The 17,527-nt window shown below is 61.8% G+C and overlaps 9 protein-coding genes across 9 annotated transcripts; 6 read left to right on the top strand and 3 right to left on the bottom strand.

Moving 5' to 3' along the window:
* Nucleotides 1–681: 681 nt before the first annotated feature.
* Nucleotides 682–2,072, top strand: PLICBS_007055 (uncharacterized protein; the record flags this gene model as incomplete). Its single annotated transcript, XM_018320451.2, has 3 exons — nt 682–720; nt 779–838; nt 900–2,072. 3 exons carry the CDS (start codon nt 682–684, stop codon nt 2,070–2,072), a joined length of 1,272 nt encoding a protein of 423 aa, XP_018180348.1.
* A 521-nt stretch (nt 2,073–2,593) lies between these two features.
* Nucleotides 2,594–2,972, top strand: PLICBS_007054 (uncharacterized protein; the record flags this gene model as incomplete). Its single annotated transcript, XM_018320450.2, has 2 exons — nt 2,594–2,869; nt 2,970–2,972. The coding sequence occupies 2 exons, from the start codon at nt 2,594–2,596 to the stop codon at nt 2,970–2,972; spliced, it is 279 nt and encodes a 92-aa protein (XP_018180347.2).
* Nucleotides 2,973–3,001: 29 nt separating this feature from the next.
* PLICBS_007053 (uncharacterized protein) lies at nt 3,002–3,578 on the bottom strand (the record flags this gene model as incomplete). Its single annotated transcript, XM_018320449.2, has 2 exons — nt 3,002–3,364; nt 3,423–3,578. The coding sequence occupies 2 exons, from the start codon at nt 3,576–3,578 to the stop codon at nt 3,002–3,004; spliced, it is 519 nt and encodes a 172-aa protein (XP_018180346.1).
* A 1,780-nt stretch (nt 3,579–5,358) lies between these two features.
* Nucleotides 5,359–6,288, top strand: PLICBS_007052 (uncharacterized protein; the record flags this gene model as incomplete). Its single annotated transcript, XM_018320447.2, has 1 exon — nt 5,359–6,288. One exon carries the CDS (start codon nt 5,359–5,361, stop codon nt 6,286–6,288), a length of 930 nt encoding a protein of 309 aa, XP_018180344.2.
* Nucleotides 6,289–7,036: 748 nt separating this feature from the next.
* On the top strand, nt 7,037–8,347 carry PLICBS_007051 (uncharacterized protein; the record flags this gene model as incomplete). The annotated part of the gene is made up of 1 exon (XM_018320446.2): nt 7,037–8,347. One exon carries the CDS (start codon nt 7,037–7,039, stop codon nt 8,345–8,347), a length of 1,311 nt encoding a protein of 436 aa, XP_018180343.2.
* Nucleotides 8,348–8,572: 225 nt separating this feature from the next.
* Nucleotides 8,573–8,884, bottom strand: PLICBS_007050 (uncharacterized protein; the record flags this gene model as incomplete). The annotated part of the gene is made up of 1 exon (XM_065601107.1): nt 8,573–8,884. The coding sequence occupies one exon, from the start codon at nt 8,882–8,884 to the stop codon at nt 8,573–8,575; it is 312 nt and encodes a 103-aa protein (XP_065457179.1).
* Nucleotides 8,885–11,231: 2,347 nt separating this feature from the next.
* On the bottom strand, nt 11,232–11,651 carry PLICBS_007049 (uncharacterized protein; the record flags this gene model as incomplete). Its single annotated transcript, XM_065601106.1, has 3 exons — nt 11,232–11,355; nt 11,417–11,448; nt 11,574–11,651. The coding sequence occupies 3 exons, from the start codon at nt 11,649–11,651 to the stop codon at nt 11,232–11,234; spliced, it is 234 nt and encodes a 77-aa protein (XP_065457178.1).
* A 771-nt stretch (nt 11,652–12,422) lies between these two features.
* Nucleotides 12,423–13,520, top strand: PLICBS_007048 (uncharacterized protein; the record flags this gene model as incomplete). Its single annotated transcript, XM_018320445.2, has 5 exons — nt 12,423–12,437; nt 12,499–13,119; nt 13,178–13,278; nt 13,334–13,423; nt 13,478–13,520. 5 exons carry the CDS (start codon nt 12,423–12,425, stop codon nt 13,518–13,520), a joined length of 870 nt encoding a protein of 289 aa, XP_018180342.2.
* Nucleotides 13,521–14,727: 1,207 nt separating this feature from the next.
* Nucleotides 14,728–17,090, top strand: PLICBS_007047 (uncharacterized protein; the record flags this gene model as incomplete). The annotated part of the gene is made up of 2 exons (XM_018320444.2): nt 14,728–15,536; nt 15,596–17,090. The coding sequence occupies 2 exons, from the start codon at nt 14,728–14,730 to the stop codon at nt 17,088–17,090; spliced, it is 2,304 nt and encodes a 767-aa protein (XP_018180341.2).
* Nucleotides 17,091–17,527: the final 437 nt, after the last annotated feature.

Here is a 17,527-nt window from a genome sequence, read left to right as displayed (position 1 = left end):
TTATGGAGAGCGCAGGCAGAGTGGCGGGCAAAGTCCCAGGAATGACGCTGCTCATACCGTGGTAAAGTTCCCAGGACCTTGGACAAATGACCGACTTATAGGATGGCCCGAGAGGCACCGCTCAACAGCTGCCTTGGTCGTTGGCCTTTGACAAAGGCCGCTCTGACTGCTCGCTCCGGTGAACGGACTCCCCAGGGTTGCAGCTACGCCAAAGGCGACGCTGTATTCCGACCCAGGCAGAGCTATCCTGGGTGGCCCATTACCGAGCAACGCATTGGCGGGGAGCAGCAATGATGGCTAGGAAGACAGGGGCGCTTCAATCGATGTCGACACCTCGTCACTTTGACGCGTTAAGAGGACGCGACGACTCGAAGCGACAAGCGAGTGGTGGGGCGGCGGGTGAAACGAAAGTTCCTGGTACGAACTGCGTTGGCCCCGCAGGAGCTTCCAGGGTTAGGCGCGGCTCTACAGGTACGCGGTCCACTGACCCATGCACTGTGTAACCCCTGGAAGCTCCCGTTGTTGATTCAACCCAAGCATCATCACCACAACGCCAAGCTCGTTTCCTCGTCTCTCCCACCACCACTCGGGCCAGCTGCACCGGACAAACGTTTCTGGCCCGTGGAATAGCTTGGCCGCTGACCAGAGCCAGGCGGAGAAAACAGGTCTTCGCCCGCAATCATGGCGCTCAACCGCAAATACGCGGCTCTCCCCGACTTGGTAACCCGCCGTCCTCCTGACGCAAGCTCGATGCCGCACCTCGACTGACATTACTCAGGATTCTGCACCAGATATATACGAGACTCCCGAGCTTACCGACGACAATTCAACCGTGCCCGTAAGCCCTGATCGCCCTCCAGCGGTACTAGCTGTTTGCTAATCCGACGCCGCCCGCATAGACTTCGGCCAACCGCGCGCAGTCGGACGATGAATTCTATGATGTCGACGAGGATGAAAGCCAGGCCATCTCGCGATCGAGGCTCCGCATAAACGAGGCTCGCTCGCGCTTCCTGCCAGCCAACGTTGACGCCAATGGGGTGGACTTTTCGGACCGCGTCGACGGAAAACGCAAGTCGTACAAGGCGTCCAGCCGGCGCCAGCGAATACTCGAAGACGGCACAGAGGAGCTTGGAGACCTGTCAGACGATGACGACGAGGAAAGCCTGGAGAGAAGGATCGCACGGTTAAAGCGCGAGGTCGCGGAGGCCAAGGAGGACTATGCAAAGCGCAAGGTTGACGCTGCGGCGAAGACGGGCGAGGCTGAGACGAGTGATGAGAGGCTGGATTCACTCAGTCAGCTCCTGGACGGCATGTCAGCGCCTCTTGGTGGGAGCCCCGGCCCCGGCACCATGAAGGCTTTCCAACCGAAAGCGCCGTCCGACGATGTGGTCGCGACGGACGGTCCTACGTACACGGTTACGTACGCGCCGAGCTACGAACAGAGCCACGCCCTGGCAAAGGCGGCCGACTTCGACCGGCGCCTGCTCATGCTGGAAAAGGCCCTGGGCATCAGCTCCACGTCCGCACCCGAGGCAGGCCAGGACGGCCTCCCGCGAGCCATTCTGCCGACCCTTGACTCGATGGAGAAGCAGATCTCGACGCTGTCGCAAGCATCCACGGCGAACCTGGACGCGATAAGCCGACGCGTGCGGACTCTAGCGTCGGAACAGGACAAGCTCAACGAGTCACGCGAAAAGGCCAAAGCGCTGCGAGAGGAGCTCGGCAAACACGGCCCCGCGAGCCCATCTGATGAGTCGGAGCAAGAGGCAAAGATCAACGCCCTCTACGGCATCCTGCCTACGATCGAGAACCTGACGCCCATACTGCCGCCGCTCCTCGACAGGCTGCGATCGCTCCGGGCCATACACGCCGATGCCGCCGCCGCGAGCCAGACGCTGGAGCGCATCGAGTCGCAGCAGGCCGAAATGACGGGCGAGCTGAAGCAGTGGAAGGAGGGGCTGGACAAGATGGAGGGCGCGATGAAGGACGGCGACGCCACAGTCAAGGGCAACGTCAAGGTCATGGAGGGCTGGGTCAAGGACCTGGAGGAGCGGATGGCCAAGCTGGCGTAGCTGCGCGGCCTAGAACGCGGATGCGAGCGCAAAGATACCCAATTGACGAGCTTGAGTCGTGCACTGATCGTCGCTGCGCAGCTTGTGGAGGGGCAGAGCGGGATGGCGGGATATGTCGTACAAGGTAATAGCCCGTGAAGTGGCTTGAGGCCATCGCCGGAGGCCGGTCCTGGCAGTGGGGGTCACGTGGAGCTAATGGCGGGCAAGATATAATTTCGCCGGCGAGCTCCATCCGCAGCTTTTTCCTCTTTTCCTTCAGTGTCTTTTCCAGAGACGCCCGCCACATATGGTAAGTCGCACACTCCAGCCTTTCTCTTTACCGCACCGCTTGGAATGATGTTTCAAAAAAGCATGTATTACCTGAATACTCTTTGATGTACCAATTTATCACCAAGATCTCTGACCAAGACGCCATATACGCCATTTTCTATCCGACGACCACCCTGCTAGAAGCTGTGGCTAACGCATTGAAAAGTACAGATAGCTCTGAGCTCTTGGCCAGTAGCCGCTCCTTGTCCGCGATGTCTTCCGCCCCAAGCCCGCCCGCGGGACACTTCAACGTGCTCTACTTCGCGAGTGCCAGCTCCTTCACGGGCAAGGAGCAAGAGGCCCTGCCGGCGCCGATGCCCCTGGGGAAGCTGTTCGCCGAGCTGGAGGCGCGGCATCCGGGTCTCAAGGCCAAGATTCTGGACTCGTGCCTGGTGACGGTCAACCTCGACTATGTAGATGTGCCGGCGGATGGCTCCAATGAGGGCGCCGTCATCCAGGAAGCGGACGAGGTCGCAATCATACCTCCTGTCAGCTCCGGATGAAGGGCGACAAGTCACCGTCAATGGCTTCCCCACCGACTACCCGCGCTCGTGGCCTCATCTATGCCGCGTTTCGCTGGAATGGCAGTGACCAGCCCACCAGCTCGTCCAACGCCGTCGTCAAGGGCTGCCGTGGCCTGCGGGAACGCCCTCTGCATTGGAAAGCAACGGGGCTCGCTCCTGATCCCGCGCCGGAGCCAGGGCCTTTCGCCAGCGCTGCCCCCACCCGTCGCGCCAATGCGGCGTCTGCTTGGTGTAGCGACGCCAGCGCATTACGGCAACGGCGTTGAGGAGGACGAAGACGGCAACGGCCAGCGTGGCGGCAATGGAGACGAAGGCTGTCAAGCTCGTAGTGGACGACACGCCACAGCCAAAGGGCTGCGAGCGCAGCTCCCACCGCTCGGCGGGATGGGGGCAGATATCGGCCTGGTAGGCCGGGGCCAGCAGCGGAATCATGTATGAGTTGGGGACGCATGACCAAGTCTACGTAGCCGTGAGTAGCCGAATGCAAAAGAATGAGAAACCAGTGTCAGATACGTACATATGGACACCAGCTGCACTTTGTCTCATCGAGACACCCGCCGCAGGTCTGGTGAGCCCAACATCGCGCAAAGTGGCGGTGGTCACTCTCGGCGACGGTGAAGTTATCCCGAGCGGCCTCCAGCGCAGCCACGTCCAGCGACGGTGACGGATGCATGCTGGCACGGTCCGATCGAGATGACGCAGCGCTGCTCGGTGCTTCGAATTGATCGATACGGCCGAGGGAGGACGGGTATTACGTGCGCACTTTGATGTGAGACGTGAAACTCGGAGACCGATTGTGGTTGTTGTTGGTCGATGAATAGATTGATGGGCTGACGGACGGCTGAATGAGTTGGTGCTGCCTGGGCCCGGGGGCAGTGTGACGGATGCGGGGAAGAAAGGACGGGAGTGTGGTGTGGCGCGGTCAACCTCACCTTGGGCTTTCGCTTGCCGCCCTTCCCGCCCGCCTGGTCTGCACGCTGCAGTTCAGCCACAGCGATTTCTTGGCAGCTGGAGCACCGCCATTATGTTTCTGCACGCAGTTTATGCATCACGGCATCGTGTCAACCTCACATCTTCACTTCAGCCACAGCAACGCGCAGCAGCAGCAGGAGCGTCGCAATGGCTCAGTACACCTGCACTCCTCCACGATTCCACAGCAACAATGTCGAAGAAAGCTGCACTATATCAGCTTTTCTCAAAGGCGCTCCTTCGTACATACTAGCATGTACATGCGCAGCATGAAAGGCAACGGCAAGCAGGTTTCCCCCAGCTTACACCCCACGCTCATACGCCTTGATCGAGCAACACCCGCTCTCCGGAATGCTCTCCCTCGGCTTTGAGTAACTTGGGTGAGAAAACTGGCGGCGGTGGTGATCGAATTGATTTGTCCCCGTCTTCCAGCCAAGAGGCCGAGATCCTCGGCAGACGGCAGTAGAGGCGATTGCTCTGCCCAACATCGAATCGTCGAGCTCGTGCAAAGGCCTGGTAGCATGCTACCCCGCAGCCAACCCGAGTTGGTAGGTTTCGTGATGGCAGTTGATGGTGATACTAGTTGAGGAGAGAGGAGCATCTCAGCAGATCGTCAATGGCTCGACCATGGGCCTGGAGCAGTCCAGGCTACGTTTGGGAAAGCCCCGATGCGCAGCTTCGCAGCCCGCATATCGGAATTTTTTAACGGCCATGCTGTTGCGGTGGGCCGATCAATGCCCGTCTCCCCTCCAGCACAACCCTATCCCATCTCAATCCATCCCATCGCCGCTCTCCATCCCAAAGAATCAATCTCCATAGCGCCCCTCCCCCGCATAATGGCTAACCCCATGGGGGAGAGGACCCCTTCCGCAGCGTAGCATCGGACTTGCGAGTGTTGCCGGCCCCGGCGACACCGCTGGCGGTTGAACGGTGAGCCGCGAACAAAGTTGGCCAACAAGTGTTCCTTCCTTTCCCCCCTCATCCACGTCGGGCACATCACTGCCCTTTCCCATCTGGCCCCCCCGCCTATAGGGCTGCAAGAGCATGACACTGCTACTCACTCACGATCCGGGCCAGCATGGCGCACGGACGATCTCGAGATGCTGTCCCATGGGACGACGTTGGCGTCGAGTTACATGCCGAGGCTCAGTCGCCTGCCAGCGGCGCATGTCCGGACCATGCCGTGAAGTCGAGCGGAGACGGAGAGGACGGCTGGCTCCGCGTGTGACTGCGGTCCATCGTCTGGGCCACATCGCGGAGAAGCGGGCTGCAAGGTTGCAAGCGCTTTGCCATGTTTGCGATCGTCTAGCAGGTGCGAGACGAGATGGACAGGTGTAAGCTAGGAACCATCGCGATCCGCGTAAAGCCTATAAGACGCAGGGTGACCCCAGGCTCTGTCGACGATGGACCGGCCGAACGGCGGTTTCGCGCGCAACTACTTCATGAATACCCCCCTCTCAGGGGCTGCCTCTTTATAAGTCAACATGGCCGTCATGCGAAATCTTGCTCTGGCGCTCGCCTCCCTGACGGGTGTCCTTGCGAGCCCCCTCCCCCTCGTGGACACCACCATCATCACCACCACAACTGCCGACTCGCGCGCCGTCACGCCGGGCAACACCTCGACCGCGCTCCGGAGCAACGACTTCTCCTGCCGCAGCAGCTCGCACCCCTCGCCGGTGGTCCTCCTGCACGGCCTCGGCGCCAGCGAGCAAATCGACCTCAACTTCCTCGAGGTATGGCTGCGGGCGCGCGGCTTCTGCACCTTTGCGCTGACGTACGGCTCGTACGCGCCCTACGTGCCCATCCTCGGCGGCCTCAAGCCCATCGCCGAGTCGTCGCTCGAGATCGCATCCTTCGTGCGCGAGGTGCAGGCGCGCACGGGGGCCGCCAAGGTCGACCTCGTGGGCCACTCCGAGGGCGGCTTCCAGGCGCTCTACACGCCCAAGCTGGGCGGGCTGGCGGCCAGCGACGTGGGCCGCGTGGTGGCCATCGCGCCGCCCACGCACGGCACCAGCTTCGCGGGGCTGTACAACCTCGCGTACGTGTTCGGCAGCGGCAGCCGCGAGGCGGTCGGGGCGGTGCTGCGCGCCGTGGGGTGCGCCGCGTGCGACGACCTGGGGCCCGACGGCGGCGCGGTGCGGCGCCTCAGCGGCGACGGGAGGCCGATTGCGCAGCCGGGCCAGGCCGTCACGGTGATTACGTCGCGGGCCGACGAGCTGGTGACGCCGACGCGGACGTCGTTTGTTGACGAGCCGGGCGTGCACAACATCTACGTGCAGGACTACTGCCCGCTGGATCCCGTGGGACACATTGGCGAGGCCGTCGACGTGAATGTCTGGAACCTGGTGCTCAACGCGCTGGAGGACAAGACTGGCCGTAAGTTTGTGTGCTTGGCCGGTCCGCCTGGGCGATAAAGCGAAACGGGCCGTTGCGGGGTGTGTGCGTTGATGTTGTTGTTGTCGTTGTCGTGCTGGTTTGTGTGCTTCACAGCTTACACTTACACGGCGTGGGGTTGAGCCGCCGCCACGCACAGACAGAGTGCATGCATATCCAAGTACCACCTTACTCTTCAGTCCTCAGAAATCAATCCAGAACACGAAGCATCTCCTCCAAAAAGTGCGACAGCCACAAATAGTCATCTCCGCACTCCATTGACTTGGAAATGCTAAGAAACCCGTGAATCGCCCAGTTTGGGGGCAGCCGCCGATCCCAGCCGCTGAAGTGGTGATGAGCAAGCCGCCTCTTCGCCCCTTGTTAGGTACTCAAGGTACTGCTCCCAGTGGAGGAGTCCAGAACTGACTGCCCCAGTTCTCTTCAGCCCCCCCACCCCCGCAATGCATGCCCATCACGCCCTGCCGACGTCACTCGCAGAATTTCACGATGCCGCCCCCTGGGCACCGTGAATGCAGCTAATATACCCCCCTGCGCGTGCCTTGTCCGTTTTACTCGATTGCTTACAAAAGGCAGGCATTGGATTCAGATGAGCTTGAGCCCGGTGGCCTGAACTCGACTTGTCAACTCCGTCGCATCGCATTACATTGACTCTTTTCACGGAGCGTGGCTGTCACTGAAGTAAACGCCGTCTCATCTCCACTCACGCAACCACCGCTACACACGCACAACCACACACACGCAAAGCCTCACACGAGACACATCAACACAATGGCTTCCGACAACACTACCGACCCCCCCATCACCATCACCGCCCGCTGCCTCTGCAAGGCCCACTCCGTCACCGCCTCCCTCCCAGCTTCCTCTCTCCCCCTCGAGGGCACCTACTGCCACTGCACCTCCTGCCGGCACATGACGGGCGCGCTGCACTCCTCGAGCGTCAAGTGGCCCGGCGACCCGGCCGCCGTGCGCGCCCTGCAGCTCCGCGAGTACGACTTCTCGCCGCGCCTCAAGATCCTCTTCTGCGGCGCCTGCGGGAGCCCCATGTTCTGGGGCGACGGCGACGAGGCGCCGCAGCTGGAGCCCGGCGCGGCCAGCGGGAACGGCGATGGTGGGTTCGAGGCGTTTATGGGCGTGTTGTCGAATAACGATGTGCCGGGCGGCGGGGGGCTGCTCCGTGTGAAGGACCATATCTTTGTGGGCGATACCGTTGACGGCGGTGCGGCGGTCTGGATGCGCCATCTGCTGGGCGACTCTTCTTCCTCCGGTGGCCCGATCCCGTGCTACGCCGGATGGCGCGACAAGAGCGAGCCCGTCGACCCGGCCGACATGGCCGCGCAGGCACGGGACCGCCCCTCCAAGCCGCCCCCCGAGTCCGTCCCCGTGCACTGCCGCTGCCGGGGCGTCGACCTCGTCCTGCGCCGCGGCGCCGCGGCCGCCGACTTCTCCGCCCTCAAGGACGCCTCGCAGCTGCCCTTCTTCGTCGAGCCGGCCACGCACAAGCTGCTCGCCAGCTTCGACGCCTGCGACTCGTGCCGCACCTCCTTTGGCACCGACGTCATCAACTGGACCTTTGCGCTGCTCAAGCACATTGACTTTGCCCCTTCCACCTCCACCTCCACATCCACATCCACATCCACCTCTTCGTTCTCAGACTCCTCCCTCGACCTCAAGGCCGCCGTCTCCGTCCCCGCCGCGGACCGCGACCCCCGCCTCGGCACGCTGGCCTACTACGCCAGCTCCGACGACGTTCAGCGCTACTTTTGCTCCCGTTGCAGCGCGTCCGTCTTCTACGCCGTCGACGACCGGCCCGACATGGTCGACCTCGCCGTCGGCCTGCTCGACGCCCCGGAGGGCGCCCGCGCCGAGAGCGTCCTCTCCTGGGCGCTCGGCGACATGGGCTGGGCCGACGACATGAAGGGTGGGTGGAGAGAGGAGCTCGGCGCCTCCATCAAAAAGAATGCCGAGGACTGGAGGATCAAGAGCGGTATCCCTGTCCCGTGGATTCGCAAGCTGAGAGAGGAGCGAGAGGCGCAGAAAAAGGCAGCGGCGGAAGCAGCCCTCATTGAAGGAAAGGCGTAAGAGCGCCAATTCAACAACGGGAGTAGCCTGATGAGCACTGGTGCGCTTAGGTTCATGAGTATGAGTTGAAAGGATTTGGTAACTAGCCAAGAAGCCCAAGGAACTGCAATATGAAGTCGCTATGCAAATGCTCTAAGAATAGCCTTCTGTGATGTGTAGCCCCGGCCGCAGCCCTCTCTAAACAATTCTCTGGTCTGGGGAACGTACATGATATCCAATACCACCTCAAATGAGCCCTCCCGTCAGGGCGACCTCTCGGGACCGCCTCACTTGCTGCTTCAGCTTCCTCATTTCCGCTCGCCTTCTCCTGGCCCGCTGCCTGCTGTCCTCGCCCGGGCGGGGATCCCCAAACGCCTCCAGCGCCATGAGGTCGGCCAGGAACCGCCGGATCCGCAGCCCAGTTCTGTTGCGCACAAAGGCATCCACTTCTTCGTCGCAGGCGGCAGACGCGGCCACGTGCAGCCCTCGAAGGACGTCGCGGTCTTCGATCTCTCGGTCGTCAAAGTCCTGCTCGAGCGAACTCCAGCTTCCGCGCATAGACGATGTTCTCTTTGGGATGTTTGGAGGAGCAATGGCTCGCGACGGATGCCCCCTGCTGGCCCGGCAACAGAAGCCTACATGATGGGGGTCGTAGAGTGAAGGGGGGCTCGCCGGTCGCCTCGTCCGTCGGCCCGATACTTTGCTCCCAGTCGGTGCGTTTGTGCCCGCTACCAGCCGCGCCGTCCTTTCCAACTCCTCTTCCAAGGTCGACATTGGGCAATCTCGGCCTTCGCCTTCACGAGCAAAGTCCGGCTCGCGTGACCGTGACAGACCCGGAGCGCGACTAGGCTGTGCGTCTCCCATGGCCTCGGACGTGCCATGGCCTGAAAGGCTCTGGTATGGCCTGGGAGACAAGAGTTCGCGCTCAAACTGTTTCACGTCGCGATCCAGACGCGCGCGGTCCGACTGAGAACGGAGAGGGCGAGGCTCCGGCCGCGCACCGTCGCCTGGCTTCGAATTTGGTTTCGTACGCGAAGAGTCTATCCGGCCATTCCCCACGGCACCGTCTCCCCTCACTGCGGCAGGCACGCGACGACTTTGAGCCGCCCCTGGTCGTCCACGGTGGAACTCGTTCGAAGACTGCTTCTCGGTGGCCCGCCCGATTTCTCTCTCTCCAGGACGGTCGGTCGGGCCTACAAGATTCGAGACTCTCCTTGCTCGTTGCGAGCTCGTTGGCGGAGGGGGTGCTTTGGCGGTCGGTACCCTCGAAGCTGGACCGGCAAGTGGCCTTAGTTTGGGTGCGTTGCTGACCGGAGGCGGCCTGAAGTGTGCCCAGTCGGTGTCTGGGGTCAACTCGTCACTTCCCGGAAAGCAAGGAAGACAGTGCTTCTTGCTCTTCTTCTGCTTCGTGCCGTGCCTGTGAAGCCTATGTTTGCGGACCGGCGCCTCGTCAATGAGCGCGTATGTCCACTCGTCCATGTCTTGAGGTCTGGTAAAGGCTACCTCCGTATTTGCGCTGGAACTCGATTCCCTTTCGTGGGGACCGTCATATTGTGAGTGGTCTAGGCGTCGTCGGCTAGGGGCATACCCACGGTGGTTTGGTATCCAGCGCTGATCTGCCTTGCCACGAGGCCTTGCTTGGTCCTTTGACGTCACGGCGAGTCCCGCGGCACGAAACTCTGGCCGGAATGGCATGAGTGCCGAGACAGTGTGTAGCGTATCGCTGGATTTCGCTGTCGCGGTTGGCGTTGACTGAACCGTCTTGCCCTTGACGCCCATATCCTCGACATAAGTGTGCAGGTCCTTGGTGAATCTATCCAACCTTTCGCGTTGACTGGAGGTTCTTGATTGAGAGTCGGAGGCGAATGGGCCGGAATGATTTGCTCCCTGAGAGCGAGTGAACCCTCGCTTGCCCTGCTTGATGGCAGAAAATAGGCGAAGCTGTTGGACGACGGTCCTTGATATTGCTTCCACGAGCATGGAATCAATCGAAGAGTGCTTCGAGGACCGAGCGATATCGGCTGCAACGTCGGGGAAGCCAGAATAGAAGCCCGATGTGGGTTTTCTCCTTGCACGACTTGGGTGTTGCCGAGTGAACGTTGCAGGATGCTTGTCAGAGGAGTCTAGCTTGGTGTTGTCTACCCGCATAGTATGGCTCGCATGGCCGATCTGGCGTGCTTGGGTGCCATGAGCCGGAGGAAGCGGAAATGAATCGAGGTCGACATCGGACAGGGATGTCTCGACCGCCTGGTCCATGTCGCACCCACCATACTCCGACTTGCCAAGCTTCGCCGGTGGCTTGTGCGGGATCCTCGAGTTGCCGTCGTGTTGCCGTAGTCTAGGAGCAGCTTCGTGGCCGCGTTCATCAGAAGTATCCGCGCGACGGCGTGTGTCGTGCGTTGGCGGCCGCTGACTTGGCTGCCGGGCCGAAGGACGGGCGCGGCTGGGGCGGCGAGAGAGGACGACAACGCGAGAACGCGGGCGAATCCTCTCAAAGGATGCTGTTCGTCGATGTTGCTGCGACGGCCTGACAGCGCGACCGCCCTGTAGCGACGTACTTGCTTCGGGGATAGATGCTAGTGTCGCCATCCTGGGCGGGTGCCTGTGCACGTATCCTATTCAAGATGACGGATATGGCAACAAAAGAAGGCAGCAATGCTTTGTACAACAACAACAATGCACGAGAAGGAGATGGGTCGCATCACGCGACGCTGCAATGCCGTACGTCAGAAGAAGCGTCACCCGAAGCTGTCGATGCCGGATCCAGCAAGTGGGCTAGCCGGCGCCGACAAGAGCAAGTCGATGGGCCATGGCCCGCGCGAGTGCTGGCCGACGCCGTTGGCGTGTCGACATGACGGCTCGCATGGGCCACGAGGCAGGAGGCAGCGAGTCGTTGCCTCCGGCCTCACCTGACATCCTTGATGCCGGGGGACGAGTAGACGTCGAGCTGGCGGCGGCCCTTGCGGAGGAGGAACTCGATGGCGGCAAAGTCACGCTTGTCAATAGACAGGTTCTTTGCGAACTCGGCTCTGGGGCAGCACAGTCAGCTTAAGCCGTCTGCTGTGAGTGTTGCCTGCGGAGAGGTTTTACCTGGCAAAGTTTTCAAAGTGCACCCGCGTGCTCTGTCGGGGAGTCGTCAGCTATAGATAAGGTATGTTGTGCTTGCACCTTGATGGCCAGGCGCATGCCACGAGGGGGCAGCCACAAAGCAGTGGCAGCTTCGACGGTTGGGGTCGGCGGGCCGTACCTGGGGCTTCTTGCGGCTTTCGCGGAGGCACTGGCGGTAAAGCGCCAGGACCTCTTTCTGGAGCCCGGAGAGACGCATCGTGAACCGTGTGCTTGGTAGTGCTGCAGTATGACACGCCGGTGTTGTGAGATGCTTCGACGTTGCCGCAAAGGATGGTGAAAAAAGATGGGAGGAAAGCTCGAAGCTCGAATTGAAGCTCGTCTTCCGAGGTAGTTGGGCAGCCCACAACAGCGGGCCAATGGGGGAGCTCGGGTGCCCGGTGACGTCCACGGCCTGCCGGCGCCGGTAATTGGAGCCCTGGATGGTGGAATCAATGGAACCGTGACCCTCCACAGGCTGCCTGTCACGGCGAGTCGCACAGCCCCACAGCGGCTTTCGGACCGCCCACCGGCCTGGCAGACGGCCTGGATATCAGTGGAGGTGCTGCTGTTCACTGGATAACAGGAGCCGGGTGAAGAGTGAGTGAGCGAGTGAGTACTGAGCAGAGAGGCTCGGGCCTCACTCAACCGACGCTAGTGCCGCCCTGCCAGTCAAGACTCAACCCCAAGACAGCCCCCCAACCCAGCAAAGACAAGCCGAACCGGCGGAGGTGCATCACCGGCGGTGCGGAGCACTCGTCACTGGTGGATTAATAACGCCTCTGCCGTCGACACCTATACATATATTCAAGCGTGTAAGGTTCCCCATTGAGATCTCAACGCAGACGAAAAAGGGTCGTCCAGCCACGACTCGAGAAGGTGCCTCATAACATCGCCTTGGGTTGATCACCTCGCCGGCAACCAAGCCGTCAGATTGAGCTCAGATTGACTTTGGTTCCAAACCCGGACAGCGCCAGTGCCAGTGCCCGCCATGTCCACCTTCTCTGTAAGCCGCCGCCCTCCCCTCATGCTGAAGAAGGCCGACATCGCTGACCACCCATCACCAGCGCCTCGTCCGCTTCCTCGCCCGGGACGGCCGCACGTACTACGGCGACGCCATCCTGCCGCGCGGCAGCACCGACGTCTCCAAGTCGACGCGGGCGCGCGTCATCGCGGGGGACATCTTCGGCGCGCACCGCGTCACGGACCAGGTCGTCGACATCCGGCTGCTGCTCCCGCCGCTGGCGCCCTCGGACGTCGGCACGGTGCGCTGCCTGGGCCTCAACTACGCGGACCACGCGCGCGAGACGGGCATGGCCCAGCCCAAGTTCCCCATCCTCTTCTACAAGCCCGCCACGGCGCTGGCGGGGCCCTCGGACGCCATCCCCGTCCATGCCATGGCCCAGGAGGGCGAGGGCCTCGACTACGAGTGCGAGCTCGTCGTCGTCATCGGCAGGCGGTGTACGGATGTGCCCGAGTCTGAGGCCCTCGACTGCGTGCTGGGGTACGCCGTCGGCAACGACGTCTCGCACCGCGACTGGCAGATCAAGCACGGCGGCAGCCAGTGGTCGCACGGCAAGGGCTTCGACGGGTGGGCGCCCTACGGGCCCGCCATTGTCAGCGGCCGTGTCGTCCAGGACCCCGAGAAGCTCAAGATCTGGACAAAGGTCAACGGCGAGACTCGCCAGGTGCGCAAGCCCACCCGCCAACTGACCCGGCTAGCAGTCTCGATGCTGACAAGCCCAGGACGGATCGACATCAGAAATGATCTTTGGCGTCAGAAAGACCATTGCGCTTCTGAGCCGCGGCGTGACGCTCATGCCCGGAGACCTCATCTTCACGGGAACGTAAGTGTTTTGGCTCTTTAATATCCTCGACTCGGGCCATGCGCTGACTCTCCAGTCCACCTGGCGTGGGTATGGGCCGTAAGCCGCCGGTCTGGCTCAAGGACGGCGATGTCGTGGAAGTTGGCCTGGAGCAGGTCGGGACGTGGTAAGTGCAGTGTTCCTCAATTTGCGGTTGAGCTTCGACTGACCTATTATGTAGCACCAACAAGGTCGAGTTTGCAAGCCCAAAGTCCAAGATTTGAGCCGGCGTGTGCCTAGATGGACTGCGGGCGTTATCATGAGACTTTTAACTGGAGCATCTCATCAGAGCCAACCTGCTGTCCATGTCCGTTATTCGCTCCCGCGTGCTTCACCGTTCGTTCATCGTCACGCCGAGGTCGCGGTACGCATGGACTGGGGATCTGCATCTGGCTGTGCAAACTCCCCCGCAAACACCGTAGAAGGCATATTTCCTTTCGGATCTAATCCAGATTGCTCATACGGCGTATGGAAGCCTTGCCCGTCTAATATCCGCAGTCAGAACAGGAAACCATCGCGGCCACCTGCAGACTGGTCCCTTGCGGCGGCGGTGGCTTCGCCCCGTCATGGTCGATCGCTGAGCATCTACCGGCTTAAGTATGCCCTCGTGCTCCCTTTATCCAGATCCAAGAGCAACGCCCCGGAGCTTCTGTTTGCTTACACCGCGACCCCGGCTTGGGCACCGGTCTTCGCCAGGGTGACGGACCTCGATACTTCGGGAAGCGCGCTAGAAGCACCATCCATGGAAGGACCCGCGCCCGGCGACACCCGGACGTCCCCGCCGGAGACGCCATGCCAAGCGATCAGTAGTTCATCTTCAACACCTACAATTAGCAGCACCAGACAGCACAGAGCCAAAAACGACCGTTGACCGAGGACTCAAGTAAGTCAGTCCGTCAACCGATTCGGCGACACGGGTGGGTGGGGGGCTGTGCTGCAGGCCTGCCCTCCCGCAAAGCGCTAGAGGCTTCAGCTGCAGTGTCGGGCGCCTTCCAAAGTGCCAACCCCCCCTCCAGCCCACTGGAACCTCCCACGTGCGCCCCTCCAACTGGGTATGCTTTCGTGCAGGCATCACTCCTCGGTCGCCGCCGGGCTGACTTTGTCCTGGGCGGGCAAACAAGGACGCCTTGTCCTGCTGTCCTGGGGCGGCGGCGGCGCCGTCTAAACGGACTGGGAGCTTTCACGATGTGGCTGCTGCTGGAGGATGCCCTGCTTCCCTGCTTGCTTGCCTGGCAGCCAGCTTGCCTGCCGGGTGGCCGGGCGCGCATGCTGTCATGGCTTCCGTCGGTGCCTTGCCTCAGCCTCCGCTCCGGCGGCGGCTGTTGTTGCTCGCATGACCATGTGTTCCTTATAATGTAGAATGTTCCTCTTCATATAGTTGTCTATCCAGCATGATGTGAGGCTACTTGTTGACCAGTGTCGAGACCGACCATGACGACACCCACAATGACAGACCCCTTCGATGACGCCAACATCTCTCGCAAGCCGACCGACTGGCCGCTTTCCAAGGCCGTAGTCCACGGCTCCTTCACCCCCGGCGACTACGTCGACTACTTCGACGACCCCTTTGCCGTGCTCGAGCAGCTCCAGAACCACTGGAGGAGCAAGGACCGCGAGACGGCGTGGTCGGCGGACAACCTCCCCGACGTCGACCTAGAAGATGTGGACTGGCACACGTACGAGCCGCCTTCGCTGCTCAGGAAGACGCCCAACGTCACATGCCAGATACTGCTCGACATTGTCGCGTCCTCCATCGACGTCGTCAGGGAGCGCAACGCCAGCGAGGACCGCCAGAAGCAAGAGGACGAGGAGCAGCGCAAGGCCGCTGAGGAGGAAGCCGCCCGAGAGGCTCGAAACGGCAAGGACCCGGAGCCATATCTCCCCATCATCATCCGCCCGGACAACCCAGAGCCCGAGTCGTCCGTCATACACACGCGTTCAGCGGACTCTGCCATCGGGATCCCGCCGCCGCCGCTGCGAAGAGCCCCGTCGGTCGCGTCGGCCGCCTTTGCAGCCAAGGTCGAGAAGCGCCGCGGGTTTGCCCTGAAGCGGCTGTTCCACCGCCGGTCCGGAGATGGGGAGAGCAGCGCGGCGGGCGGCGCTCGGGAGGCACTGCGGCAGCAGCTCGAGGCCACGCTCGGTAGCCTCGACGTTGCGTCCACCGATTCGCACACGCAAAGGACACTGCAGAAGCTTCGCAAGTCTGGCTTTTACAAGGGCCCCGAGGTCAATGTTGAAGTGTAAGTCGACCGTCACATACCTCGTCAGCTCACTCGTTTGGATTGCTAATCGAGAACAGCGAATGCGTTTCATGCCTCGACGACGTACCTCAACGGGACTGCGTCAAGGTCACTTGCCACAGCTACTGCCGCGAGTGCTTCGTCCGTCTCATCACAGCAGCCGTCCAGAACGAGCAACAGTGGCCGCCAAAGTGCTGCCTAAACGAGATTCCGTTTCGCACGATCCTCAAGAACATCCCGGACGGCTTGAAGAAGACGTTTCAGGAGAGAGCGTCAGAATGGGAGGTGCCCGTGAGCGAGCGCGTGTACTGCCACCGGCCAGACTGCGCACTCTGGATACAGCCGCGCAAGATCGTCATGGCGAAGCGCCAGGGCCGTTGCGAGCGAGGACACCTAACTTGCACAATCTGTCGGGGACAGCACCATGGCTCGGGAGAGTGCCCGGAGGACCGCGACATGGACTTGACAAACGTGCTCGCCGAGGAGGAGGGGTGGAAGCGGTGCTCGAGCTGCAACGCACTCGTAGAGCACAGGGAGGCGTGCCAGCACATGACGTGTCGATGCGGCCACCAGTTCTGCTACGTCTGCGGGCAGCGCTGGCGGACGTGCTCGTGCACCATGGACCAGCTGTACGCGCTCAAGGGGGCTGCCCAGGAGCGCCGCGAGCACCGCAGGTTCAGGGAACAAACCGAGGCGGCGGAGCTGCGGCAGATTCTCGCGCAGATCGAGCTGTTCGAGCAGGAAGAGGCCAGGCGAGCCGAGCTAGAGAGGCTGGAGCAGGCGCGGCTGGCTGAGGAGCGCTGGCAGCGGCAAATCAAGGAGCGCATCCGCCAGGAGACGGTGCGGCGGAGGGAGGTCGAGCTCAAGTACGAAGAGCTGCGACACAAACTCGACGAACTTCACGAGCTTCAGCGAGTCATGGCCGACACGCAGCAGGACGAGGATGCGCGAGACCTAGCCAAGGACAGCGAGGCGAAACAGGCGGAACTCGACGCGCAGCAGCGAGCCCAGCGCACCAACCTCGACGAGCTAGTGGCATCGCGCATGGCAAGCAAGGAAAAGACCTTTGCGCGCGAGTACGCCCTGCGAGCTGCGCAGGAGCGCAAAGTGGAGGGCGAGTACGAGGAGCAGCTGCAGGCGTTCTGGAGCGGCAAGCCGGACGCAGCGGCCGAGGTCGAGGCAGGGATGCGGCCGCTGCGACGGCGCATGGACAAGGGCCTGCGGGTGTGGCAGCAATGGCGGGACGACGAGCTGGCGCAGTACAAGACGCGGCTCCAGGACGAGCGGACGATCCGCGAGGAGCTCATGTACAGCGCGCGGCACCGGCTGGCGGCGCGGCTCGAGGACGCGGGGGACCAGGCGAGGCGGCGCGCGGCGGCGGAGCGCAAGTGGGTGCGCGAGGTGATGCTGCAGCGGGAGCGGATGCTGGGCGCGCGCGAGGTGGAGGAGATGGAGGGCGATGCGGATAGCCTGTTTGCGATGGACGAGGAGGCGACGCCCGAGGGCGGCGGCGGCGGCGGTGCTGCTGCGGCGTCAGGGTCGGGAGCAAGATGATGAGCGAGACATGATGGCAAGAAGACATGTTCATGGTCTTGAACCTTGATGCGATGGAGGCAGGCAGGGAACAGACATCACTCGGTTGCAGTGAGTAAAGAAATGCGCGACCCGCGGTGTAATGTCTGATGAAGCAGCATGATGATGACTTGAGCTGTACAGTATAACTCATAAACCGGAGGATACATGTAAATGAGAATAAATGGGATGTAAGAGAGAAGTGTGACAGGCGAACGTCGTCCAATTGCCCAAAGCGTTAGTCGGCTGTCGCGCGGGTTCCAGTGATTGGCTGCACTCTTATTCAAGAACGACAAGTCAAGAAAAAAATCCGAAAGTCCAAGTCTGAACTTGACACTTCATCGCAACAACCATATCGAGCCCATCCTAGCCCCCCCCCGGACACTGGCGCAAAGTCCCTTTCCGTCTCGCCACACTTT

Source organism: Purpureocillium lilacinum (assembly GCF_023168085.1).
Source record: "Purpureocillium lilacinum CBS 284.36 DNA, scaffold_5, whole genome shotgun sequence".
Lineage (NCBI taxonomy): Eukaryota > Fungi > Ascomycota > Sordariomycetes > Hypocreales > Ophiocordycipitaceae > Purpureocillium > Purpureocillium lilacinum.
The sequence above is the reverse complement of the archived record's forward strand: the minus strand, read 5'-3'. Positions and strand labels throughout refer to the sequence as shown.